This window comes from Eumetopias jubatus, unplaced genomic scaffold (genome assembly GCF_037043125.1).
Source record: "Eumetopias jubatus isolate StellerSeaLion01/CBP00866 unplaced genomic scaffold, mEumJub1_p1.0 scaffold_10, whole genome shotgun sequence".
Classification (NCBI taxonomy): domain Eukaryota; kingdom Metazoa; phylum Chordata; class Mammalia; order Carnivora; family Otariidae; genus Eumetopias; species Eumetopias jubatus.
Window position 1 is genome coordinate 85,593,840 of NW_028274816.1, and position 27,946 is coordinate 85,621,785.

At 55.8% G+C, this 27,946-nt stretch overlaps 1 protein-coding gene across 3 annotated transcripts; it reads left to right on the forward strand.

The window, feature by feature from the left end:
- The first annotated feature begins 415 nt into the window (after window positions 1-415).
- On the forward strand, window positions 416-27,946 carry MXRA7 (matrix remodeling associated 7). 3 transcript variants are annotated; one of them, XM_088028132.1, is made up of 5 exons: window positions 416-683; window positions 16,075-16,144; window positions 19,999-20,095; window positions 21,111-21,191; window positions 24,175-25,490. In XM_088028132.1, the coding sequence occupies exons 1-4, from the start codon at window positions 417-419 to the stop codon at window positions 21,142-21,144; spliced, it is 468 nt and encodes a 155-aa protein (XP_087884258.1). In that variant the 5' UTR covers window position 416; the 3' UTR covers window positions 21,145-21,191; window positions 24,175-25,490. The 3 variants fall into 3 exon arrangements, with proteins under 3 accessions (XP_087884258.1, XP_027968341.1, XP_087884259.1); XM_028112540.2 differs by lacking the exons at window positions 21,111-21,191; window positions 24,175-25,490 and adding an exon at window positions 26,854-27,946; XM_088028133.1 differs by lacking the exon at window positions 21,111-21,191.

Sequence of the window (27,946 nt, forward strand, 5' to 3'; positions counted from 1 at the left end):
TGCTTTTCATGGTCTTGCAGGTAGTCCGGTGCCACGGTTTAGGGGAGCCTCCCTAGCCTTACAGGGCCTCAGCATTCCCCAACCTGCGGTTCCAAAGTGCTGGACCTTCTGTACAGGGCGGAAATGATGCCGAAAATGACGGTCAATCTAAGGGCGCCAGAGGAAAGAGCTTTTCAAGCTGGTTTTCAAAACAAATCGAAGCGCAAAGCGTCAGGCCTGCCCGGTGCAGGGCGGGGCTGGCTCTCCGGAGCGCCGCCGCAAGGGTCCGGGCCCTGGTCCCCCAGCCGCAAAGCCACCCCCGGGGGCCCGAGGGGGCGGGGCGCGGGCAAGGGCTCCGCCCCGGGGCGGGGCGCGGGCGGGGCGCGGCGGGCTCCCTCGGGGTCCCTGCGGGCGGGCACTCGGGCGGCCGCGGCGCGATGGAGGCGCCGGCCGAGCTGCTGGCCGCGCTGCCAGTGCTGGCCACGGCGCTGGCGCTGCTGCTCGCCTGGCTGCTGGTGCGGCGCGGGGCGGCCGCGAGCGCGGAGCCCGTGTCCCCGGCCAAGGTCCCCGGGACTCCCGCACCGCCCGACCCCTGCGCCCCAGAGCCGGCGGCCGCGCCGGAGGGCCCGGGGGAGCTCGAGGGGCCAGGGGAGCGCGAGGCGGCACCGGCAGAGGCGGAGGAGCAGGCCGCCGAGGCCAGGCAGGTAGGGACCCGGCCCTCCCGGGCGCCCCTCCCCACCCCGGGGCCCGCCTCCCCCTCCCCCCAGCTCGGGCAGGACCAGGGACCGGGTCCCCAGCCCCCCACCCCCCGGGAGCGCAGAGCCCGCGAGCAAACTCGCCATCCTGCCCCCCAGAAGTGTCGGCGAGCGCCGAGCCTGTTGGAGTTGTGTAGTGTGTTCTGCTCGCGGTCCACTTCCCGGCCCCGGCCCCGGCTCCCTCCGCCCCTGGCTCGGGTCACACCCACCCCTCGCCCCGCACCCCTCCAGCCCACGGATTCCCGGATCCACGTGCATGTGGCTTATTTCAAGGTCTGCAATAATGAGAGTTGTCTGGATAACGAAAAAATAGTCATACTTTAAAAAAAAGCTGATTTTTCTTGTTAAGCCAATGTGAAATCCAGATTCCAGAGCCAGTGAGGTGGGAAGCGCATAGGGCGGGGCCAAAAGAAGAAGCCTTGCACAAATGCAGTCATTTTTATTGTCGTTTTCAAAGTGCACACGTGCTTTGGCACATCTCCCCTGGGCTTGCAGATGAGCCTGGCCTGGATGGAGTGGAGGAGAAGATAAAGCCCTCCTACAGGGCTGCTGAGCACCCCCAAACTGACCTTCCTGCTTCTGCCCCAAGCCCACTCCCTGCGGTCCGTCAGCTCTGTCCTGACCACACGCCTTGCTTCAGGACATCCAGAGAGATGTGCAGCCATCCCACCAGCCCCATACTCTTTTTCCAGTGCTTCTCTTTACATTGGAAACTTACTTGCCAGGCATGAGACACATTGCTAGGATTTCAGCACCCTTGACCTCTGCAGGCTACCACCCAGGGCCCTGAGTCAGATCAGAATGCCTTGTTCTTAGTCCCGAGCCCCTTTTCCTGCAGCGGAGAATGGCTGGAGCAGTACAAAGCTTGGGTGCCTTGTCAGTGTATCCGCAGTGCCTTTTTGAATTTTGCTGGACACGGTGGTTTACACGGGAGAGAACCCTTGAGGGGAAAAGGCAGTGAGGCTGGGCCAGGGCGTTTCTCTTTGCTGAGTAAGTGTATGGGGGACCCCTCTGAGCAGGCGCTTTTGTTTGACAAGTGGGTGACTAATTGTGTCATGAGAGCCGATTCTCACCAGCCTGAGGAGGGCTGTTGTAATCCTCCCGGGGAGGACAGACACTCGCTTTAATGGAGGCCCAGCTGCTCTTGCTAACCTCACCCGTGATGATGGCAGGAAGGGTTTTGGACCTGTGCTGATATGTTAGGTTGGCTCCCATATTTGGGATTCTGGCTGCACTCACAGCCTCCTGGGCACAGGAGAGACATCGGGCCATTCTCAGCCTGCCCCTAGCTCTCAGCCAACCTTGCTCCTATGGGTCACGCAGGGCAGCAAGTTCCCGACTGAAGTTTGCAAACGCCTGTTCGTGGCTCTCTGTCATGTCTTGATCCTCTGGGTAACAGCACTTCTGAGAGAGCTTCCTACAAGGCCTGTGGGCCCTCAGCAATTCGAGATCTGGTGGGGTGGGTTCAGTGTTGTTGGTCAAGAGCCGCCCGCCAGAGCACGATTTGCCTCTGTCAGGAAAATGCACGTCCTATGGGGGTGAGTGGGTGCTTTGGAGGACAAAGCACATCACAGGGTTCACATGCGGGGCAGCTGCCAGATGACTCTGAGAGTTGAGCCTGTGTCTGTCCTCCCTGTGCGACATCTTGTCCTGAGATTATCCCAACGTAAGCGTTCCGTTTAAGTCAATTTCCTCACTCGGGGCTCTTGCCTTGTTCTTGTGGGTTCAGATCCCCAACCCTTGCTGAGTTGCTGAGCCCCCCTCAACTCCAGCTGGCAAACAGTAAATCATGGCTGTGCCACAGGCCCTGGGGGTCAGATGCTGGGGGGACACATATCACTGTCCCCCACTACTATGCCTTCCCAGTGGTGGGATTAGCCCTGGAAGAGCTGCTAAGAAATTGTCTGGATATGGAATGGCGCATTTCCGAGATCTGATAATCATATTGCCAAGCCCGAGTCCGAGCCCAGAGAGCTGGTAGAAGGACCCTGGGGAAATGGGGGGGGGGCGCGGGGGGGTGGGTAGGGACAGAGCAGCCACCTTGCCTAACTAATGGCGCTTCTTCTGATCCAATCATCTTTCTGCCCGGCCAGGCCTGGGAGGCCCAGGGCAGCTGCTGCCTCTGATTCACAAAGCTGATTATTGAGAAGGATCCGGAGCCCAGGGAAGCAGCCTTCCACCACAGGAAGCAGCCTTCCACTGCAGCTCTGGGTCACTGGGAAGCAGCCCCATGGGGAGCAAAGTAGTGTGATGGGCTGAGACACTGGGCAGCCACTGAAGAAATGGGGGGTGATCAGCCGGCCAGGGCAGGGAGGCCAAGCAGAGGGCAGAGCTCTATTATTAGAACCTCTTTCTTGTCATGTTTCCTAGGGGTGAGTGTAGGGGTGGGCAGCCGCGGAAGCATGACAGGCATGCCGCACCCTCACAAAGAATCAGGGCCAACAATGTCACAAATAAGAGCTGGTCCCTTTTAAGGCCAGGAAACAGTGCGTTTTGGTGCTGATGTGTAGGCTGCAATTCTGGGATGGCCAAGCTTCTTATTAGATGCAGATATGGATTACAGCAAGGCTATGTCATAGGATTCCCAAACAGTGGTCAAGGTGAAGGTCAAGGGTTACTCAAATAGTACTAGAGTTACGTCTGTGCCAGAACTCGGACTTCTTGGCACTCAGGTCCTCGCTCTGCTCAGCAACGGAGTAGGGACAATGACACGGAACACAGAACAGGCAGGGAGATTCATCTAGATTAAAGACTAAAGAGACAAGACAGGCAAATGTGATGCCTGATCCTTGATTGGATTCTGGATTAGGGTGGGGGTGGGGAGCTATAAAGAACATCTTGCAGATTAACTGGAGTTGTTTCAAAGGAATGGCTTATTAGATCATTTTTATTGTATGGATGCTCAGTTTCTTGCATGTGATGCTGGCGTTGTGATTATGTAGAAACGTATCCTTGTTATTAGGAAGATGCATGCCCGGGGCACCTGGGTGGCTCAGTCAGTTAAGCGTCTGCCTTTGGCTCAGGTCATGATCCCAGGGTCCTAGGATCAAGCCCCGTGTCGGGCTCCCTGCTCAGCGGGAAGCCTGCTTCTCCCTCTCCTACTCCCCCACTTGTGTTCCCTCTCTCGCTGTGTTTCTCTCTGTCAAATAAATAAATAAAATCTTTAAAAAACAAAATAAAAGGGTAGATGCATGCCCATTTAGGGACAACGTGTCACGATTCTAACAGTCACACATATAAGCACACACAAGAGAATGGAATGATGGTAAAATGTTAACAATTGGTGAATCTAGGTGAAGGGTATATGAGTGTTCATTGTTTTATTCTTCCAATTTTTCTGTAGGTTGGAATTTCCCAAAATACAATGTTGGAGAGTACACTTATCTTGATGAGCACTGAGAAATGTATAGAATTGTTGAATCATTATATTGTATACCTGAAACTTTTATAACACTGTATATTAATTATACTTGAAAAAAAAATACAGTGTTGGAAAAAAGAAACCCGGTGGGGGAATTTCTCAGGAAAGGGCTTGGTTTTTCAGACACTCCGGTGGTGTTGGTCTGATTGGGCTGCCCAGCCTCCTCTGGCAGCCCTCATTATGCAGCTGGACCCTGGTTCACCTTTTTTTTTTCTTTTTTTTTTTTAAGATTTTATTTATTCATTTGTCAGAGAGAGAGCACAAGCAGGGGGAGCAGCAGAGGGAGAGGGAGAAGCAGACTCCCCGCTGAGCAGGGAGCCCGATGCGGGACTCGATCCCAGGACCCCAAGATTATGACCTGAGCCGAAGGCAGACGCTTAACCAACTGAGCCACCCAGGCGCCCCCCTGGTTCCTGCTGTTAGGTCCAAGCTGCGTCCCCTACCCTCACCATCCCTGTCACCACAGGTGTGCCCCTGTGCCCCCCACCCCCTGCAGAGGCCACAGAATCATTGAGGAGCAGGTGAGTCCCCTCCCCCATCATCTGTTCCAACCTTCGTGATGCCAACATGGCCCCACTTTCTATTCTCTTAACAAAAGCACAGAATCCAGCTAGCGGAGGGCCAAATAGATATTTGGCAGTTGTTCATATCACTTTGGAATCTTGTCTCAGTCAGCTTGGGCTGCTATAACAAAATACCACAGACTGGGACTCTTAAAGCAGTAGACATTTATTTCTCACAGCTCTGGAGGTTGGCAAGTCCAGGATCAAGGTGCCAGCCAACTCAGTTCCCAGTCAGAGCTCACTTCCTGGCTCACAGGCAGCCGCCTTCAGGCTGTGTCCACACGTGGTGGAGAGAGAGTTCTCTGGTCTCTCTTCCTCTTCTTATAAGGACAATCATCCCATCCTGGGGGCCCCACTCTCAGGACCTCATGGTACCCTAGTTACCTCCAAAGGCCCCACCTCCAAATACCATCACACTGGAGCTTAGGGCTTCAACATATGAATTTGGGGAGGATACAGACTTTCCATCTATAGCAGGTCTAGTGATTTGCTGGGAAGGAAACTGGGAATAGCCCAAATGTCCATTAATAAGGACATTGGATTAACTAGCAAGTTGGTAGAAATAAGTGAGGAAAAGTGCAGAACGTAAAACAGTAATTACAGTGATGAACATCCCTGAACAGAGAACGATGCCCAGAGCTGCAAACAAGCGTTCAGTGTTCGGTAGTGCAAGAGGGTGTTTTATGTGAAGTCGTTTAAGCTCATACTTTTTTTTTTTTCCATGTGAGAAAGAAGTCTGGGGACTTTCCTAATGGCTCAACTTTGTTCTTTCTTCCAGAGATAGTCTTGTTTGCACCCAGAAAATGTAGCTGCCAGTTAGAATTTTCTACTCAGTGGGAAGTAGTAAATTTTTAAAGGACATATCCTAAGAAAAAAGCTGTCTAGGTTTGGAGGGTTAGAAAGGAAACGTGGAGCATACGCCCTTTCAGACAGTCTCTGTGTGTAGCCCTGTTCTTTCCCAGACCGTCGGCCTCAGCCACAGTGTGGGAGGGCTGAGACAGCCTGAGACCATTGGTGGATGTGCTTCCTGAGAAATGCCCAATCCCTGGTGGCTCAGGCATTTCTGGAACAACCTGAGTCCGACCACAATCGCTTGGCTGCCGTTAGGGACAGATGAACAAAGGAGGACTTTGATGGGGTTCAGAAACCTCCTCCTGTAAGGGGTGCTCTGCACGGACAGAGAGGCTTGCTGCTCAGTCCGAGCCGTGAAGGAGGGCTGGGATGCTGCACAGGGTGTCCCTGCCCTCCTGCCCGGGGAGGGGGGAGAAGGATCGGTCACATCCTCCTGGCCACCGGGGCTGAAGAAGAGCAAATGACATTAACTGGCCCGAAGGAAACCTGGTGTGAGAATTCATGGTACTTGTTCAACTAATATCTTTGCCTCTGAATAGCCATAGGACTTGGGGGAAGTCATATAACCTCTGGGCCTCAGTTTCCCCAAAGGGAAGGGGTTGAACTAAAACCATCTCTGATCTCTCCTAGAGCTTTCCCATTACCAGCTCCTGTTTCGTGGCCTGTGGGGGAGGGGGTTGTGCATGTGTGCACCCGAGTCTAGTATTTGCAAGTAAGAACTCCCTGCACTCATTGTTAACTCTGGCCAACCTCTGCTTGAGACAGCCCTGGGCATGTTCTCAGCAAGAACCTAATTCTGTAACCTTGGTATTACTAGTGTTTCTCCTGGCCAGATGCTGATGTGCTGATGACTCAGATTCTGAGCTCAATCCCAAGACAAGCAAATACCTCCAGCCCAGTGGTGTCCTGTGAAGATCAGTAAACCCTACTCCTGGGGGGGTCAAACCACTCTTATCTTTATTCTTCATGAAGTCTCACCAGTTCCGGTGCCCGTGGTTGAGGCCTCCTTAGAGACTTTAAACACTAAGCACCTGTCTTCTATTATGATCCTTAAAGTTGGTCCTGGTCAAAGTTCTTCAGCCTGGTTGGTCCCCAACACAGTGGTGTCATTTCCTCCCACCCTTCCTCATTCTGGTCCTGTCAGTCCGTGAGCTCTCCTCCCTGTGCTCAAGCGTCTCTGTTTATCCCCTGCCCCTGCAAAACCTAGACACAAAAATTCCACCTAATCCTTGCTGATAAGGGGAGAATGTGCATTTCTGCCCCTGGGTGTTTTTTTTTTATGAGGCTTTTGATGCCCTCCAAATCCTCTTTGTAGGAACAATGCCCCAAACCGTTAATCTGACGGGATTGGATCTGGCATGCTTGGCCATCTGAGCAAGAGAGTGTGTGTAGGGCTTGTGAATGTGCCCTCGATTGGGATGTGAGGTCAGAGTCCAGGATGGCCCTTTTAGTCTGGCTGGTTGAACTCGGCTCTGCAGCCTGGCTCCTCCCTGCCCTGGGGCCTTGTGTGCTGGGCCTGTGTGCTGGGCCGTGAACTCCTGATCTCAATCTACGGCCCCCCTCCCCAGCCCCGCCTCCTGAGTCAGCCTCTTACCCAGTATTCTTCCTTTGTTCTTTGTCCATGCTGGAAGAGCTTATGCCCACATCAAGTGGACGACTCACTTCTAGGCCCGTCTTCCAGAACACACTGACACTGTCAGCATGATCAATAGCTGATGGTGTCCAGCCTCTCCTTGAGTTTGACCTCCGGTGGCCAGCTGCCTCCTCAACACATGCCCGTGGTTGTCCAGTGAGCCCTGAGGCCACCTGAGACTCCCCCCCACCCCACCCCCGTGTCTGTTAAGAGTTCTTGACTTCTGCCCTCGGCCCCTCCCTACCCCCCACTGTTCTTAGTCATCTGCTTGGAGTTCCTCCATGGCCCCCCGGAAGCCGCTCAGGCTGAAAGCCCACACGACATCTTCATTTTCTTATTTTCAGGCGCAAAGCCCCTGCACCAGCAAGTCCTGCCACCTGTGTCTGCAGAGTACCTCCTGAATTCAGGCTATCCTCTCTCCTGCCGTCCGTGGCTCACCTGGGCTGTGCCATTCGCTCCTAGCGGCTCCCCCGGCTTCCAGCCCGCCCCCCACATTCCACCCAGCAACGGGCACCATCTTTATCACATGGAAACCACATCCCGGACTCTCCTCCAAGCCCTGCGATGGCTCCCGTCACATACATGCAGAGTAAATGCCGAACTCTCGGCACGGCCCCTGTGGCCGGCCCCGCACCCTGTGCCAGCTGTCCTCAGGCCCCTCCGCCGTGTCCCGGCCCCCAGGCACACCAGCTGGAGCCTGGGATTTGCTCTTCGCTCCACCTGGCAGACCTCTCCTGGCCTAGACTTCCACACGGTTGTTCCTCTTCACCTTTCAAGTGTATGTGTCCCCAAGCACCTCCGCGAACATACAGTCCCCAACCCCTGCTCCGGCACACACGCACACACGCACACACACACACACACACACCCGCTCGGGCCGTCTTCACAGCACCCCATGTGGTCTGAGGTTATCCTTTATGTTCGTGTCCATTGTCTGCCACAGCAGAATGTCGGTTCAGGAGGATGGGCCTGCCACGTTCACGGCCACATCCCCAGCTGCTCTAGCGGGCTCAGCACACAGCAGCGCCCGGTACATGCTTGTTGAATGTGTAGGCTGCAAGAACAACGAAGAGAAGGAATGCTGGTGGCCCCTGCCACGAGGCAGATGATGCCTCCTCGTAGCACTGCCCCGGGCAGCAGGCAGAGGCCATTTCTCTTCATGCCCCAGGCCTCTGGCCCAGGGCCTTGCATCTTGTCTGCATGGTCTAGAGCTTATGTGTTATGCCCCAGAGAGGCAGACTGCTCTGTAAGGTAGTGAGCTCCCCGAGGCTGGAAGTGTTCAAACAGAGACTGGATAACTGGCAATGCATCAAAGGTTTTATCAGCTAGGGTTTTGTCTTGGGTCAAAGCCACATTAGATAAGTGGTTTTCCCACATTTTTTAAAGCACTAGATACCTTTTTCCTTCTTCAATCTTAGATGGAAGTCCATTGTGTAGAGCAAAAGCAGAACTGCTCTGTGGGAGGGGGGAGGTCTTGGCCCCCCTATTTCCACGTCCTTCCTTACAGCAATCCCTTCAGTACCACCCCCTGCCCCCCATGGAGCTCCAGGGCTCTGCCTGCTGAGCCAGGATAAAAACTGAGCTCAAGGGCGCCTGGGTGGCTCAGTTGGTTAAGCGACTGCCTTCGGCTCAGGTCATGATCCTGGAGTCCCGGGATCGAGTCCCGCATCGGGCTCCCTGCTCAGCGGGGACTCTGCTTCTCCCTCTGACCTTCTTCCCTCTCGTGCTCTCTATCTCTCATTCTCTCTCTCTCAAATAAATAAATAAAATCATAAAAAAAAAAAGGAGCTCAAAACCATTCTCACCAGGTCCTGTGACCTCAGAGGACCCCACGCAGATAGTGGAAGGAGGAGCACCCAGAGGTGAATGGGGAAGGGCAGACCGTGTGCCCAAGGCCTTGGTTCCAAGGGTGACCCCACGTTCCTGCCCGCCCTCCCATGGCACACCCCCACCCGCGTGGGCAGGAGAGGAGAGCACTTCCCAGTAAGCCTTAGGGACTGACCTCACTGCCTCTGAAGCAGGAGAACCTCAGAGGCCGGGGATTATTTGACTTGAGCACAGCAGTGGTCATTTTAGGGTTTTAGTAGGAAAAAACATCATAAAACTGGCATTTGAAGAGGTTCTCAGAGCAAATGAGTTGGGGGAGAGTAAGGTCAAGGACACGGTGCCTGTCCGTATCTGGCACTGAGTGATTGGCAGGAGCGTGGAGAATGGGGCGGGGGTGGCAGTCGAGAAGTGGAAGGAAGTGGCCGGCTTGGCTCACCCTTCCCAGGCCGTGACGAAGTGTCAAAGATGCTGTGACCGTACAGAAAAACTGACGAGTTGAGAGGGGCCGGTTTAGGATAAGAAGACGTCAGTTCTTGTCTCAGGGGATGTGCCTTACCCAGCTGCAAATACGGATTCAGAGGGCTGGCCTGAGCAACCTCAGCCTGAGCTGTCACTTAGGCGCGCGGTGGCTGAGCTGTTGAGACGCGCCGGTGGAGAGAGCCGCCGTGACCTCTGCCGGCCTGCCCTCCCCGCCCAGCACGGGCGCTCGGAGCGGGCGCCGGCTCTGGGCCCTCTGCTCGCCCGTAGCTGCGCCCCTCTGAACGCACAGGATGAACAGCCCGATTGCCTAATGGACTCTTTCTGGAAGAGGGGAGAGCCTTGTCAGACCCGCTCTGCCTGCGGTAGGAGCCGGAAGGCAGCTCCTGCACCCAGTCTTGGTGCCCCCCTGGGAAACCTTCCGACGTACTGCGGTGGATGGGGCCTGACCCAGGCAGCGGAGGAGTGCATGGGGAATCGGGCAGGCCCCTTGAGAGCTTCCTGTTCTCTGTGCTGGCTGCTGCAGGGGAGGGAGGGACAGGCATCCCCGTGGAAGTGGACCCGTGGTCCGCTAAAATCATCCTGGATTAACCGGGGGGCTTGTAGTCACAGCCCGAGCCAGCTCTGGTGGCTGGTCACAGGGTCCCAGCAGGTCCTGAGTGCAGGACCCCAGGGCAGAACCATCTCCTCGGGCAGACAGAACAATGTCTGGTTCTCTCTCTCTCTCTGCTTCTTCCCCACCCCCTGTCTCAGTGCCCCTCTCTCTGTCTCTCTCCCTCCTCTGCTTCAGCGCGGTGCATCAGGCCTGGATCAGCCAGAGCAGCCATAAATGGCAATGTGCTGCTCGCAGGCTCACACTGGCTCTGAGAAGCCTCCCTCCTTGGCCTCTGGGAGCCCCTGGCCCCGGTGCTTGGCCTCTCCCCACAGCCAGCCCTCCACTGGAGGAAACGGCTGAATTGGAGAAGTGTCCCAGGACAGGTGAAGTTAAAACTTGGGCTCTATCCAGTAGTGGAATGCTGGGACTCTGGTCAGTGAGGTGAGGGGGTTGGGTCCCAGCCCCAGACTGCCTTGGTGACCAGCCAGGATGACAACAGCTGTCGGTCTCAGAGGGCGTCGCCAATTCACAGTTTTCATGAAACTGGTTTACTTTCATCAGAGCGCAGTGTGTTGGCTTGCTAGGGCTGCCGTAACAACGTACCACAGACCGGGCGGCTTGAAACACAGACATTTCTTTTCTCCAGAACAGTGAGGTCCTGGCACAGGCAGGGCCGCTCTCTCCCGAGGCCTCTGTCCCTGGCGTGCAGGTGCCGCCTTCTCGCCACGTCCTCACGGGGTCTTTCCATGAGCACACACACCCCTGGTGTCTCTCGAGTGTGTCCTTTCTTACAGATTTCCTCTTAAAAGGACACCAGTCAAATTGGGTTGGGACCCCCCCTCATCGGCCTCATTTTAACTTAATTTCTTCTTCAAAGGCCCTCTCTCCAAATGTAGTCACAGTCTGAGATACTTGCAGTTTGAGCCTCAGCCTACGAATGTGGGGAGGGACACAATTCAGCCCACAACACAGGGTACCTTGCAACACGCTCAGGACCAAGGGCATTGACCAGAAATCGACAGTGATGGCCTCTTGCTGGCTTGCAGTCAGCACCCTGAGCACCTGTGGGGTTGTGCTGCCCCAGGCGTGGTCCTAGCCCAGCTATGTGGGGAAGCAAGCCCAAGGGTGGGATTCAGACCTCGAGACCCCCAGGGGATTGCCTTCAGCCAGGGGCAGCCAGCCCTTCGCTGATTCATTCAACAAACATTGAGCTGGGGGCCAGAGTCCCTTCACCTCCCAGTTCAGGCCTGACATCCCCCGCCTGCGCTTTGAGCCCCCTTCTAGGAGTTCTTCCTGCCTCCGATCTTGCCCCCACTATGCCATTCCACTTCCCGCTCCAAAAATTCCAGTCTCCTCCCGTTTCTCCCCATTTAAGAGCTGCTGGGGGCCCCTCGTTGCCTTGTCCCCTGTAAGATCTCCCCGGTCTAAGACCTGCCTCCTGACCCCCACCCCGCAATCCCCTGCAACCACACCAAACTCCAGCAAGTCATTGCAAAAGCTGTGATGCTCCCTGCCTGGCGTCCCCTCTGGGGCCTCACCGTGCCCCTCAAGCTCAGCCGAGCTGCCCTCCTCGGGGCCCCTCTACCGTGTTGCTTAGACACACAATGTGTTCCAGAAAACTTACCTTCAAAAACTGCACGTGCCAAAGCAGCACAGGAGGTGGGACATGTCATAAGAAGGAAGGTAAACAGCCTTACCGACGGCTCTTGCTACAGCATTTTGTGCGTCGTTGCACCTTACCGCCCTCCTTCGCTGTCACGCACACAGTTCACCGTCTGGAGGGATGCCCAAGGGCCACCAACTCCAAAAGGACGGCCGTCTTTGTCCCAAGGGCACTGTGTACAAGACCCACGCCCATCTTATTACTGGTATCAGCACTTCCGTTTTTCTGTCGTGTACACATTTTTTATAAAATAAGGGCAAAATGCAATAAACAGTGTTTTTTTGGGGGGGGTTAAAGATCTTATTTATTTGAGAGAAAGGGAGGGATCACAAGTATGCAGAGCGGCAGGGAGAGGGAGAGGGAGAAGCAGGCTCCCCATGGAGCAGGGAGCCCGATGCGGGGCTCGATCCCAGGACCCTGGGACCATGACCTGAGCTGAAGGCAGACGCTTAACTGACTGAGCCACCAGGCGCCCCAACAGTGTTTTGTTTAATAATGGACTCCTTTCCATCATGGTGATGTCATCTAAAGTAACCCAGAGAAGCCTGCAGGCGTGGGCGGGGGGGTCGGGGGGGGGGCACCTCCCTGCAGCACCATTGGAAGCTTCTATCACTGCCCAGCCCTCAGCTGCTGCGCTGCTGGAATTGGACGCGGGTAGCCCTCTCCCACGAGGACTTGACCCGTTCTGGGCTTGCAAAGTAGGGTGTGAGCAGACAGTGACAGGGTGACAGCCACTTGGCTCGGTCAGCTTTCGCAGAACTGGGAGTTGAGTCGCTCACGGATAGGGAAAGTTCAGGTTGGAGTGGCCTCAGGGACAAGCACAGCCAGGGGCTCCCAGCTCGGGGACCAGAGCTCCCTTCTCCCCCAGCAGAGTTGGGCCATGGGTCCCATCTGCATGCTGGTCCCTTGCGAGAGGGGCACTGACTGCCCTGGGGCAGTGCCCACCGGGCCCACGGGCTTCAACGGGCATCTTCTGAAGGAAGAGGATTTCTGCACAGACAGAAAGCAGTACACGGCCAACTCAGCACTGCTTTCCAAACTTCATGAAGTCTCCAGTAAAAAAAAAATCTTTTAAATTGCATCCCCATATATAATAAAGCCACGGAAGCACGCCAGAAATTTTATCAAACGGGGGGCGCCTGGGTGGCTCAGTCGTTAGGCGTCTGCCTTCAGCTCAGGTCATGATCCCAGGGTCCTGGGATCGAGCCCCGTGTCGGGCTCCCTGCTCGGCGGGAAGCCTGCTTCTCCCTCTCCCACTCCCCCTGCTTGTGTTCCCTCTCTCGCTGTGTCTCTCTCTGTCAAATAAATAAAATCTTAAAAAAGAAAAAAAGAAATTTTATCAAACGGTATCTCTGTCTACCACACACATAACACTATTTATCTTTCATTTAATTCCGGGATACAGGAGTACCCCCAAAGTCTTAGTGCAGTTTTAAGTTTTAATAACTTGAGAAATGTAAATGCTACAAAGCTACAACACACATCCGTTGAATATTTACTTATTTAAATTCCTCTTATACTTAGCTTTCTGACATTTGAATGCCAAGTTTTTCATTTTAATTATTTGTGCGTGCCGGAGTCCGGATGGGTAGGCAGGTGGAGGAGCCCTCTCCCATGGGCACCTTGGTGAACTGGTCAACCTCCCATGAAGTCATGTCCAGGCGGTCAGGTGTGCATCAAATCCTCATGTAAGATCAAAAGGCTGGAGTCACAAAGGCGATCCCTCGGTCACTGAACCTTGGGCCATGAATATTTTTTGGAAGTTTGAAAATCAACTAGAGCTATATCTAGCACTGGACTGTGGTAATTACGTGAATTTGAATGAGAAACATCAATATATTTAAAATGTAAATAACCTTTCCAATGTCATTTTTTGGTATGTTTTTAGCATTTATGCTTCTGAAATTATTAAAGCTGAAAACCACACTAAGACTTGGGTTGCACATTTAAAAAAAAAAAAATCAGTAGCGACCTCTAAATCGCTTTCCTAACCTGCCAATGGGACCACAACCACAGTTTAAGAAACAGCACACTTCAGAAGTCAAGTGCAAGATTCAAATGTAGACCAGTCTCCCCCCGGGAGAGTGTTGGCAGGTCAGTCATCACTGTGTCCCTCTGGGATGGTGGGGTCTGCCTCGGCTCTTGATGTTCTCACCTTGAATGGCAATTATTTGTGTAGATGTCTTCCCAACTGGATCATGAGTTCCTTGAGGAAGGGACTGTGCTTATTTCTCTTTTATCTTGGTGTCCCTCACACGTAATGGGAGAATCGACCCCTCCAGTCTCGATACTGGGCTATTTCTGGGGTCCAGCCCTGAATGGGTTAATGGCTGTTTGTCTCCCTTTTTTTCTTTTTCTCTTATTTAAAAAAAAAAGAAAATCAGATTTCACAGTTTAGAGACCCCTGTGTAGCATTCCTTAAATATGTTAGGAGTAATTAATGCATATTCATGTATATTATTAGAAAATCCAAATATACTGAAATGTATCAGATGAACAGAGAAGGGCCGCCCCTCCCCCAAGGTAGCCCCGCCCCCAAAGGTAGTCACTGCTAACTACCTTTCGTGTCCTCCCAGAAAACCTTTCCTCAGCGTTTATGAGCATGGGGGTGCATTTCCATTTTTATATTTACACCAAGAAGATTGCCCCTCTCACATTGTGCTGCCCCTTGCTTTTTCACTCTTGGTGATTTAGCCCAATGCATTTCTCACATCAGTTTGTTTGGTTGCCTCCTTTTTAAAGCACAGTGTTGCATGGCGTATGCACACCGTGCCACGTTTAACCTGTTAATATCGTGGTGAGCACGTTAGCCAAATATATTTAACTGTAAGAGATTTAACTCTAAGGATGAACATTTCCTTGTTTCCAGTTTGGCGTGTTTTCTGCTGCACACAGAGTCCTTGTATAAAAACCTGAACAGGTGGTTTTCCAGTCCAGAGCAGATCCCCAGAAGTGGGTTTGCTGGGTCAAAGGGGTGTCTCCTTTTCCTGCCTCCCCCGAAGAGGCCTGCCCCCCTCCCCATAGCCACAAAGACGCTTTGCTGTGCAAAATCCTGGGGGGCAACACGGCGGCGCTCAGGGCAGCGCGACTCCCATCTCGGTGGTGCTGAGCTTGCTGGACGCTGCTAAGTGGAGAAGTCCGGCTCCTGCCTCCCGCCCCGCCCCTCCCGGCTGCATTTTGTGTGAGTCCCAGGAAACTCAAGGCCTTTTGGGGTTTGCCACTCATCACCGGCCATTGGGCTTGTGCAAACTTGCAGGCCAACTTCACTCGCCCTGTTTTGTGAGGGAGCCTGCTGCAGGCCGCTCCGTGCACCTGCCCTGGGAGCGGAGTCCCAAAGGCCTCGGTGTGCTGCCCTCTCCACCGCGGGTAACTTCCTCCTGGGTGTGCTTCCCTCTCTAAACCGGCAGGTGTGTCCGTATTTGCCCTCTGGCTTCCCCTCACAGTTTCCTGGGCCGCGCCTAAAATCCCTTTAGCTGGAGGATCAGCGCATCCTGGTCCCCGCCCCCCCCCCCAGCATTCCTGCAGGTTGAAGTCACTCCTTCCTCCCAAGAAGGCCATCTTGGGACACTCCTTCCAGCCATCTGTTTATTGAGTCCATTGGTGGGAGAACGCTGGGCCTGAAGCAGGTGGAGCTCCAATTTTGGAAAGATGGACACTGAAACTGTTAGGGGTAGAAACGAGGTGCCAGGAGGCAGAGACAGAGTCTGTGCCCATGAGCGCCACTCCTCTGTGATGACCCAGCCCGGTCTGGGCTCCAGATGGCCCGCCAGCCCTCCTCTCGTGCCTTTAGTTCTAGTCACTGGAGCAGGGGCGCCTGGGTGGCTCAGTTGGTTAAGCGTCTGCCTTCAGCTCAGGTCATGATCCTGGAGTCCCGGGATCAAGCCCCGAGTTGGGCTCCCTGCTCAGTGGGGAGCCTGCTTCTCCCTCTCTCTCTGCTGCTTCCCCTGTCTGTACTCTCTTTCTGTGTCAAATAAATAAAATCTAGTCCCTGGAGCAGGGTCGGGGTGGGGGCGGTCCGCTGTCCTGTTACCAAAGTGGCATCCAAAGGCTTTGACAGGCCACCCACCCAGAAAGCATAAAGGAACTGAGGTTCAAAGGTCAAAAGCACAGCTCCTGGGGCCACAGCTTCCCCCTTGTCATCTTGGCCACACAGCGTTTGCGCAGAGCTCATGCGGCTTCCACCTGCTGGCTGACCGCCTGCCCCAGGGTCGGGTGGCTTTCGCCAAGGAGTCAGGCACCTGGATGACCGTATCAGAGTGAACCCTCTCGAGCTCCGGCGCCCGGTGCTGACTCTCTCCTTGTCTTGCAGGAAGAGGAGCAGGAGAAGGAGCAGGAGGGCCAGGAGGGCCCCCCCCAAGCAGGGCCTGAGGAGGAGGATGGTGAGTAGGGCCCGGCCCCCAGGCCGCAGCCCCCGGGCACTGTCACGTTTGCCCTTTCTGTCCCCACTTTCCTGTCTCAAACTTGAGTTGTCTTCGAGTACGGAAGGCCCGTCTCGCCAGTAAATCGGGCACCCTGACCTTCCATTTCCTGCCCTGCCTCCCAGCTCCCCTCCGGCCACTGCTTGTGCATTTCAGTTTCTTGCCAAGTGTCTCCCGATCTATCTGATGGGGACGAAAGCCATTCACAGGGCCACTGCCCAGGCGTTCTGCACAACGAAGCCCCCAGGGGAGGAGACCCTGATTTCCAAGCAGCTCAGGCTCACTGGCCAGACCTCCCTGCCCTCAGACTCTGGCTGGCCAGGACAAGCAAGCGGGAGTGACCGGGGAGCATTAAGAAAACTGACCAATTGGAACCTGCCCGGGTGGAAGGCCGTGGGTTTGCCCTGGGCACCCCGAGGGGCCAGTGCCCTGGACGGACAGAGACAGAACCACACACGGTCTGGGTTTCTGCTGCGTCTGTCGTGTTTTATTTCTTTAAAAAAACAAAAACAAACAAAAGCAACATGTCAACACTTGTGAAATCTATATGGAAAGTACATGGAGGACTTATTACTTGTGCTTTTGTGTATGTTTGAAATATTTCATCATTTTTTTAAAAAGTGGGACTGTTGCCGTGGCTTTCAGCCGACTGCTGGCAGGGGCAGTGGAAAGAGCAGGTTGTAGGAATGCCGTGATCACGGCGGGTGTGGGCGTGTGGGCTGGCAGCAGGGCAGCGCTGGGGGGCCCACAGCTCCCCCCTGAGGCCCCATGGGGCTGGGGCTTCTCAGTACCGCCACAGAGGAGGAGGGAAGGGCGGGCAGCTGCAGAAGCGGGAGGGGGTCACCTGCTCTCTCTGGAGCCCTTGGTTCTCCTCCATCATCTGCAGGTTAGAGACGCACAGAACTGTGGCTCTGGGGTCTGTCCCTGCCTCGTGGCCCCAGGTGGCTGCAGGGATGCCCGAAGTCAGGATCCTGTCAGTGACTCGGGGACACAGAAAGGGGCTGGAGCCGAGGCCGCCAGAGGCCCCTGGCCAGGATGAGAAGAGGCTCACACCAGCCTCACACCCTGCCTGGTCAGGGGCCCTCCCTCCTTGTCTGACTGCCGCCCCCTGGACATCCCCCACCCCCCAGCCACCTCCTGCCAGCTCTGACAAGGCGAGGGAGGGGAGGTTTGTGGCCGCAGCTGTCCGAGGAAAACAGGAGCGGGCGCCCAGTCCTTCTGCAGTGAACAGCTCAGCTCTCAGGCTAATTGATTAGTGTTGCTCAGACACCCTCCCTGAGCGACCTGGTGACTCACAGAAGGCTGCAGGAGGAAGTCCTGCTCCTGGGAGGCTCTCACATCGAGACCTCCTGGTCTAGCAAAATTGGATGCGACTGTGTGTCCCTCGGTACACCACATACGATGTGATTAAGTGAAAGCCTTTTCTAGTCCTTTGTTCCGCCTGGCCCCGAAAACATCAGACTCATCAGACCTGCCCCATAAATGGAAACCTTGAGTCGTACCCAGCTGGCAGAATTTTTTATGTTTTATTTTTCTAAAACATAGCAACACAGTGACCTTGACGTTGAGGTTAATTGGTTTTCTTTGTCCGGTGGGGCCAGCATCGATGAGCGTCGGTTGTGCGCTCATGCTGAGACCGCAATCTCTGTGTGATTCTGCCCCTCTGGCAGGCTTTTCGGGGCTTTCCAGACCACCAAGGACCCAGGCCCCTCAGACAGCAGCTCTGAATCACTCAGCAAAGTGCCCAGATTGCCTGATGCAGGCAGCCCACACCCGGTGCTGTTGGAAGCCCCCGAGTTCTGTGGGCCCACAAGGAATGGAACTCTCCCGCCTTTGCTTGTTGGCCTGAGCAGAGCTCAGCCTGGAGGAAGAGCCGACCAATGGGGGCTGGGGTCCCCAGTGAGGAGTGGTGGGGCGGCACTCCCCTGCCTCTGCACCAAGCCCCATCTCACCCGGAGGAAGAACCAAGCCCTCCTCCCCGCCCATGATGACCTGGCCCCTCTCTCTGCCACCCAGGGCCACCGACCTCCTTGCTTTGCTGAATCTGTCTCCCCAGACACCGCAGGGCTCAACTCACCACACCCCTCAACTACCATCTGCAAAACCCTTCCTGATGCCACCCCCACCCACCCCCAGTGAAGCTTCCAAGCAGCTCCCTCCCTGCCTCCCACACCCCCATCCTTTCTGCAGAGCACGCGTGACCAACTTCAGACTGCATCTGACTTATCTTTGCTTGCTGTATGTTTTATTCACTGCTAAGTCCCCAGCCCCTAGCATAGTGCTCACTAAATATTTGCAGAAAGAATGAAGAGCAAAGGAATCCTTGTACAGATGTAGTAACTTCTTGCTAAGGCAAAGCTTCAGCTCCTGGGCAGTTGGCCGGGGTGAGGGCACCACAGGAGGACTGTGGAGCCCACCAGCCTTCTCCTCCTGAGCGAGCTTTTGGAGAGAACACGGCCCCCATCGCGTAACATTTGGGTTCTGAATTTGCATCCAGAACCTTCTTCCTTCAGCCCAGAGAGAAGCTGAATCCGAGGGGCCAGGGCGTTTTCCTCCTCCCTGGGCCCACACCAGCCTGTCTGATCAGGCAGGACAGCCCCCAGCCGGAGGTGAGGGTGGCCTGGGGCAGGATGTGGAGGTGTTTGAGATTCCTGACGTTGGAGTGTCAAAGAGGTAAACTCTCTAGAACAGAACTGAAAAGGACCACATCTGTGTGGGAGGGTGATTTGCTGGCCTCCGCATTTCCCTTCCTCAATTCTTTAAGCCTTCCTGGGAATTAGACAAGACAAGACATTCAGTGTCTGTCCCGCGGGCGGCCGGAGGCCCTCTGCCCTACACCTGCTGGGCTGAAGGAGCACTTCAGGGCATCACTTCCCAAGGGGACTCTCTGCTCCCAGATGCTCAGCCCAGGGTGACGCTCTGGAGGGCTTTCCTCTCCTGCCCTGCAGCCCGCACCTGTGTGCCCAGCACCTGCCCTTGCTGCCTGTGTCACGTTTCTGCTTTCCTCTGCCCAGACCTCTGGTGTGCCCTCCTCAGGTCTTGAGAGTGTTTGTTTGTTTTAAGGCATCTAGGAGTCTGCTCTCAGAGGTTGGCAAATCCTGGTACACCTATTCAGTAATATGTGCCAATTTTGATGCCCAGATTCAAAATGATGTGAAAAATGCCACTTCACTCCCATGTCCTACCGTGGGCTGGATGCATTGTTTCAGATTTCTAATCACTGGTGGGCATTCCCAGGCCCCGGAGCTGGAGGACCACAGCAGGAGGCTCAGGAGTCCCTGTGAGTCAGGGAGCCCAGCACCCTGGCACAGCCTGCTCTGTCTGATGTGATTTGCCCCCCAGTAATGGGGGGGGCTTCAAAGACGAGGGTAGGCCATCCTCACAGACGGCGACTTGGTGGGAGCCTTTGCTAGAGAGGGGCAGCCAGACCGCCGTGTGGACGGCTCAACCCGGTCTTAGAGAGGAACCATCATTTGGTGGGTGGAGCTGTGCTGTTTGAGGAGGGGGACTGGTTTCTCCCCAGCTGTTTTGTTTTTGTCTCTGTATCCCCACCTGGAGTTCCTAAGTCGCCGTGGGACTTCACGGAAAGAGTGTGGGAGGAAGCCCTGTCAGGCGAGAAGAAACGTCGCAAGCACCCTCTCTGAGGCCCGGCAGCACCTGTGTGGGGAACTGGGGTGGAAAGGGTGGACGGGGGACCCCCTCTGGCCCAGACGGCCCTTTTGAAACTAACAAAAGGGGAAGAGGACCCTGAGTCTGGGGGAGGCCCCCAGCACTCAGACCCTCGCGCCGGCTCTGACCCCATCTCCTCTCTGCAGGGGGAGAGGTCTTCTCCTTTAAATACAGCCCCGGGAAGCTGCGGGGAAACCAGTACAAGAAGATGATGACCAAAGAGGAGCTGGAGGAGGAGCAGAGGTAGGCCGTGCACCTTCCTCTTCGGACCGCAGGGCACCAGCCTCCAAGCCCTTACTGTCCTGCCCCCTGCGCACTCGGGGCGAGCCGCTACCCCCACCCGCTGCCACTCCCCCATTTTTGGTTTAGGGGATCTTTCCCGTCCTGGCTCTCCTCAGCCAGACTCGGTTTCCCCTGGAGACAGTCCCCTCTGGGGAGCTGGGGAGGAGGGCAGGGCGGCTGAGCCCCTCCCCTGCCCGCCTCGTCCCCACTGGAAAGGGAAAAGCGAGAGGCCGGGAAGAGCCTGGAGCAGATCCCTCACACGGGCGAGTTCATGACAAAACCGATCTATCACTGCAGGACAGGGCGCGAACCTCCCTGCTCGTCCATTTGGCAGCTCCCCTCCCTCCCGCCCCTCCCCGCCCAGCGTCTGCGGCTGGTCTGTATCTGTTCTCCCACGCAACTGCAGCTGCCTAGCTGCTCAGCTTTACGGCCCGCGCCCCCGCCGGACACCCACTGAACACCCGTGGGCCTCCCTGCATCCCGCCAGGGTGCTAAGGAACACTCCGGAAGCAGCAGGACAGCTGGGGAGAGAACCAGTGGTCAGACCCCCAACCCAGCTGTCTCCTGCACGCCCCCTGGGCCGGCCTGGAGCCTGGCATGCTGTGCTTCAGTTCAAGCAGGAGTCTCAACGGGAGCCCAGGCTGGGGTCCCACGATCACAGAGGACAGGAGGGCTTATTCGAATGCATAACTCACACACCCTTCCATTGCCTCTGGCCACGCCCCTCAGGGTCCCTCAAGAATCAGAAGCTGCTTTGCCTGCGAGAATCCCCACTTCCCCTCCCACAGCTGTCACCTGCCTCTTCCAAAGCTGGCCTGGAAGGCTCTTCCCCTGGGGGCGGAGGGGTGGCAGCGTAGGCCCAGCCTGAGGAAGACCCGGAGCAGGGGAAGGTAGCCTCCAGGGGAGCACCCCCGCCCCGCCGGTGCTGGTGACCCTGCCTCTGAGTGTGACCCGGTTTGCTGCCTTTATATTTCAGGATTGAACTGACCTCTGACCTCACTTCCCTGTAGCAAGTTCCTTAGGTCCTGAGCCACACATATTCTTGCAAATCCTTTTGGTAAGGAGACTGACTTCTTAGACCAGTGGTGCTTCCCTCCTCCTGTCTGGTAATGTGTCCCCAACATGAGTGTCGCGGTCTAAACCTCCCCTCCTCCGCCGCCTTCATAACCGGTTGATACATTCTGTGCACCGAGCGGTCTCATTCTTTGCTAGCACGGGGGTCGCTGTGTGACCCGGCCCCCCCCTCCCAGGGCTGCAGGGTTCTGGGAGCCCAGTGGTCGTAAGTTCCGGGTGGGCCTCATGGACCAGCTGGTGGGGAGCTAGCGCCCACTTGTGAGGCTGGGGCCGAACTGTCGTCCCCCTCAGGAACCGCTGGGTGTCGCCCTGCCGCTTCGTCCTGCCCTAAGAAGCAAGCCTCGTGTGGCAAAAAAAAAAAAAAAAAAAACCCTTGTGGTGGGACAGGCAGGTTTTCCGGGTCAGAGGAAGGAGTGGCGGACTGCAGCCCTGGTCAGTAAGCTAGTTGTGACTGCAGCACGGCCACTCTTTTTCCTGTGGTCTGTGGTGGCTTCCAGGCCGCTGTGGCCGGGGCAAGTAGTTGCAACAGAGAACACGTGGCCCACAGGGCCCAGTAGAGTCAGTATCGGGCCCTTTACAGAAAACATTTGCAGCCCCTGGATTAAGAATAGGGAGGGTGGGTTGCACCTGGGGTCCCGCAGAGGTCCCTGTGGACAGAGCTGTGGCCAGGACAGGCCTGATTCCAGGGGCTCGGGCAGGTGCTCCCTGTGGATGTGAGGAGCCACTGGAACAGAAAGGACAGTTAGGGGACAGATGCCAGGCCTCAGGCTGCGGGGTCAGATGGCCACCGTCCCTGGGCTCCGAGCCAGGACCTCGGGAAGAGGGAGGGAAGGTCTCTTCTGTTATGATTAGACAGCAGACTCTGCATCGCCCGGGGCGGGGGGTGTCTTTCCCCGACAGGGTCTTGGGGGGCCTCTCACGCACCGATTCACGCTTGGCTCTTCCGTGGGGTGGAGACCGTGCCCTAGGACTGCTCTTGGGGTGGAGGAGGAGCTCTCCCCTCCTCACCTGCAGGCTGTGCCCCAAGTTGAGAAGGAGGGGCTGGTGGACTTCGCGGCCCTTAAACACGGTCCTCACTCAGTGTGATGCCGTCCTCACGGGGTGGAGCTGGAGTTCATGTTCATTTTCATTCCTGCCCTTCCCCAGCATGCTCCCCGCAGCTGTCGCACGCATCCACCTGTGCCATGTGCTTGCTGTCTCCTGCCCCTGCATGCAGCCAGCCCACGGGGCACGGCGTGGGGCCCCTTGACTCGCACCCCTCTTGCAGCTGCTTCTGTCCCTCTCGTGGTGATGCTTGGGGTTGCAGAGGCTGGCGAGTTTGGCTCCGTCCCTCATCTACAGCACAGTAGTTCCCGTGTGGCCCGGGAGAGCCGGTGGGCGCAAGCTCCTTCTGGTCCCAGCTGAGTCTAGGAAATGGCCCTAGGAATGCCAGGGTGAAAAAGAACATGTATATTGTTGTCAGACCACTGAAACCACAGGCCAGGGAAGTGTGCCCTTTTCTTTGCCTGTCTTTCCCACCAAACTCTGCCTGTTTCTAATCCCTTTCCTGGCACTCTGGGTCCCAGTTCAGTTGCAAGCTAGTAAAGAAATAAATGCTGCAAGTCCCTGACTTTAAATTTATCAACTTAGCCAATAAAGCAGTAGTAGGCAGAGCCCGAATCCTTAGTGGTCACATGATCCAGCCTCCCCTAAAGCCTCACCTTACACATTTTCAGGGCAGAGCACTTAGGAAGCAGGACTAAAATCAAGACCCCAGATCGTTCCTCTGCTGTGTTTAAATGAACATTCCCATCCTTGGAATCGCTCGTGGGTCAGCTTCCTTCTGCCCTAGGGGCTGAAAATGGCCGGGTCTGCGAATCCAGAGCGGGTTGCTGCCTAAGGAAGGCCCTGCTCTGTCACGGCCTGCCCCCTACTCCAAGGCTTCTCCTGGGGGCTCGGGGCTCACGGCATCCTTGGCGTTGCCAGGCCTGGCTGCCAGGGTGTGCGTCCCCACCACAGTCTCCCTGGGAGGTGCCGCGTCTAGCTTCAGAGTGTGGCTGGGACAGCAAGCTTGCAGGCTGCTGACGCTCCTCCGGCTCCCGGAGCTAGTGAAGCTGGAGAGCTTGGCAGGAGAAAGAAGCAGCAGCCCTGCCCACTCCTGTCCTCCTTGTGCGCCATCTGTTCTTCCCACCCTCTGGTCCGGAGGAAAGCGTAGACCAGGCTGGCTCTGATAGATGGGAACCTGGGACCCCAGCACCCACTCCTTTCTGAAGGTCCTCAGAATGTCCTGACCTTTCTGGAAGGGGACACGGCTCTGGTGGAGGGTGTTTTGTACCTCATCACAGGCAAGGGGGAGAGGAGGCCGGGGAACCCAGGCTGTGCGATATTCTGGCGTCTGCAACCTGGTGAGTCCACGAGGGATTTGCCAGTGTCAATGTTTGGAAACACGTGTGTCTCTGGTCTCCAGAAGAGGGCGCCGGAGGGACAAAATCGGATCCCCTGCGATACCTCGTCCTTCGGGGTGTCATTTAGAAAAGGTGGACACGCAGCCTAGGGTGCCAGTGTCCCCAGCGGGGACAAACCCCGCCAGCGGGAATAGGGAATAGAAGCACGTGATAGGATGGCCCCAGTAGCCAAAGACCAGAAGCACCCAGTATCTGACCTAGCGTCCGCCCTGCGGACCTGCCCAGAGGTAGGGTCTGCCCGACCTAACCGTACGCCTCTTGGACTCCAGACTCAGAATGGGGTGCGGCAGGCTGCTGAGGTCCCTTGCCGGGTCAGGCCAGCCCTGGGGAACAGAGTGCCCTACTGCAGGTGACGAGAAGCGAACTGCCCCAGGTCTGAGAAACCAGCATCCAGCCTGGCGTCTGCAATCCCAAACATGCTCCTCCGCATCCCCGTTTCCCGTTTCCCATTTCCTCCCCCACAATACTTGTTAGGTGGAAGAAGTAAAATAAATGATCTTTTCTCCCTATTTCTCTTTACAGAACCGAAGAATAATGAAGTTATCCTTAGCCTCCTGCTAAAGGCTTTTCCTTTTGGCATCTAAAAAGCTTGAGAGATAAAATGGAAATCCCCAGAGTGGAGCCATGCAGGCTCCCAGGTGCCTCTGGCCTGCATAAATCCGCTGGGACCCAGACCCTCCATCAGGACCTGTCCCTCAGCGGGGAGGGTGCCGGGAGTGCCTCGGCCCCCGGGGTAGAGGTGTTCCTCCCTGTTGGTGTGGATTGCTTGGTTCAGCAAGGGTTTCGTAGACTTTGGTTTTTAGCGCTGAACCCTGCTGTCCACTCAGCCTTCGCACCCGTGATGTCAGCAGTGACAGCCACCTTATCATTTTCAAACCAGTGTAGCTTCACTCCAGTGCCCCCCACCCACCCCCAGCCCACACTGGCCTTTTCCTTCCCTGGAGCCAAACCGAGAAAGACTGAAGCATTCCAGACAGCTGAGGCAGAGCTCCTGTGCTCATCAGCTGCTCAGGGATGGTGGACTGTCCTCCTTTCCTGGGGGCCCACTTCCCTCTTTCTGTCTGGCGGCTCGGCTGTTGGGGGTGAGGGACGCCTACTGATGGCCCGACAGCAGGGAACCAGCGACAACTCTCTAGATCTGTGTCACCCTTAGTCTTCATTTAGAGGAAGCTGGAATCTGGGCCTCTAGTGGCTCAGAGGCCTTTTCGCTCTTACCAGCTCAGCCGAATCTCCACGTTCGCTTTGGCAGAAGCAATAAGAATAGTCTGCTTGAAATAGATTTCTTGACTATGCCGTTTCCTAGAAGGTGTCATAGAGAAGTTAGAATTTCACCAGATAATGAGATCAGTCCCAGATCCACTTCTTGGAATTTTATATTGGACAATATTTATATTATACCAAACTAATCTGCAGTTTTTAGATGTGTTGGTTAAAACATTTTTTTAAAGCAGTAAGTTTATAGAAAAATTTTTTCCATTTAATGGAAGGCTGGGATGCCAACCCCTAGGGCATGTTACATTCCCAGTGACCTTCTTCTCTGGGCCTAAAAGCTTAGGCTCAGGGCCGTGGTGCAGATAAGGCAATGGTGGGCGAGCCACGTGACGAGTAGACGCACGCTTGTTGGCACACCTGTCCATACACAGCAATAACAGCCTTATCCAGGCTGGGATCTTACTGTTAACAGTAAGTAGGTGACGCCCTCCAGGTTAGTTATCGAACTAGTTAGCTGTCTGGAATCTTTCTGCACGTGGCTTGTAGGCACCAAGCCTCACGTACTCCTGATGGCTTGGATCTGTGTATTCAGCCTTTGTTCAGCCCAATAAACTTTGAGTAGATGATCTCGGTTACTGTGTGTTTTTTCAGTTTTGCTTTGTTTTTAAGAAATAATCTCCTTTGAACCCATTAAAATTTGAGCTCTCTCATTTTGATGCCTATTACTCTCTAGCAGAGTACAAGTCATAGGTCCACCCTGTTAAAAATGCCCAGGTGCTACAGCCATCAAAAATATCTGAGAATTTGTGTTCACTCTGGGCGGGAGGGATTGTGATTCCGTCCAAGGAGCTCAATGCACACTTCCTCCTCCAGAGAGGAAAACGGACTGTAGAAATCACACTCCCAGGGTGACAAAGTGAGGCTGGGATTTGGGACTTCAATATTTGAGTCTCTAGATGCTGCTCTAGCCAGAAAACCAACTTCTGGATGGGAGGTATGGGGTTCCTGCAGGAGGAATCTGTTGGGATGCACGTGTAAGACCAGACGTGCGGACCCCAGCCCGCCTCAGGCAGTGAGGCCTGCTGGATGGCCAGAGGTCGCGTCAGAGCCCAGCCACGCGGGACCTGCCATTTTTTGGCATTTCTCGCTGCAGGGAGGGGCTGAGAGGGCCGGGGTGCAGGGTGTGGTGGCCCGGAGACACCACAGAAGCCAGAAGCCAGCCGTGCTGACAGCCCCGCGCATGGAGCGGAACAAGCAAGCCCCACACCGTCCCTGCTTTCTGCTGCCGTCTTGCCCCGACCTTGCAAAATGTTTGCGCTCCTGGGAGTTGTGCTGTGCCGGTCAGATGGTGTGGCTGAGCCTCACAAAGACAATAGCACGTCAGTCCCAGCTGCCCAGCCCGTGCGGGCCAGTTCTATGGTAGGAGGGGCAGGGCCCCACCGGCCACAAGGTGTCTGTGCTAATCAGGAAAAGGCGCTCCTTCCTCTGAGCAGTGAGACCCCATGCCAACCCTGCCCCCCAGATCAAGCCCCCGTGTACACCTCCGCGTGTGCCCGCCAAGTCTCGGCTGGTAATGGTTTTTGTCCGCATCCCTCCCTCTAAACCGAGGCTGTCGTTAACCTGTTTCTTCATGGGCTCGCTCTCCAGCCTCTTAACAGAACGGGCCTCTCCCCATTACCTCCCGGGACGTGCCAGGTCAACGCTAAAAGGGGGCCTGAGGGGAACCCACAGGGTCACTCGGGTCCTCCCCAGACCCGCAGGGAACACCCAAGACGTAGAGCCGGCTTTCAGAACCTTCCAGCTGAGGTCGTTCGGCCATACGAGCTCGTGGGTTTTGAGTGGGTTTCACTTCGGTTTGATTTTCTTCTTGTCCGGGAGAGCAGACGCGGCAGCAGCCGAGAGAGCAGGGCCCCAGCCCCGGGCGCACGTGGCGACCCCCCACTCCAGGCTCGGAGCACCCTTTTCCTCTCTGTCCTCTCTTCCCCACAGAGTGCAGAAGGAGCAGCTGGCTGCCATCTTCAAGCTCATGAAGGACAACAAGGAGACGTTTGGGGAGATGTCCGCGGGCGACGTGCAGGAGCAGCTCCGGCTCTATGACATGTAGGCGGCCCCGGCCCTCACGCGCAGACGTCAGCAGGCTCCTTCCCGTCCCCACGCGTAGCTGTAGAGGTGGATGACACACGGATCGCGCAGTTCCCACAGTTAGGCCTCCTTTTACGGGAATCGGGATCCTTGTCGTCAGAGTTAGACTTGTTTGCTAAGAGCATGCTCCCCTCCTGCTTCCTCCCATGCACTTACAGAGGCTTCCAGAAAGCCTTCTGAGGCAGAATGAGGGTGCAGTGTTGTTAGACTGGACACCCAGGCAGCAGGACCTGTTACCCATCTTCCCTACAGCACCCCCGAATCCTTTCCACACCAGGTGTCCGGAGTTGGGGGGGGGTGCTGTGCCCACGGTTTCAAGCTGCTGCCTGCCCCGACTCGAGCGTCCTTTTAGCAAAAACCCTAACTCAACACCCACCTTCCGTGCTGGAACAGATCAGTGTAATCAGAGCTGAGACCCGCGAAGAGCTCCTCCCATTTAAGCATGAGACTTAACTTTCCATGTAAGGAAGGGAGGCTCATTTGAGTGCTCATCACGCACCCGAGACCATGCTCGCTGCTAGGGAGAGACATCAAGGATGCGACGTGGTGCCCACCTGTAGGGGGATGAAGGTCCTCCAGATGCTAGGGAGAGACATCAAGGATGCGACATGGTGCCCACCTGTAGGGGGACAAAGGTCCTCCAGAGAAGACGGGCATGTGTGCAGGGAAAGAGCATCTCCCCAGACAGCATGCAGGAAAACACCAAAATGACCTGGCGGGACAGTGTCTGGGACACCTCGGGCTCAGTAGGTTTCCAGGAGTTCAGCCAGCGCAGGACGAGGCGAATACAGCAGCTCCTCCATGCCGCACGGGCCCTGTTTCTGCTCACCCCGTTGGCAGGAAAACTCATAGCAAACGGAGTTAGGGAGGGCCTGCTGAGGAGAGAACCTATGAAGTTCTTATAAATATTTTGTATTTGCCGAAATAAAGCTAAATCAAC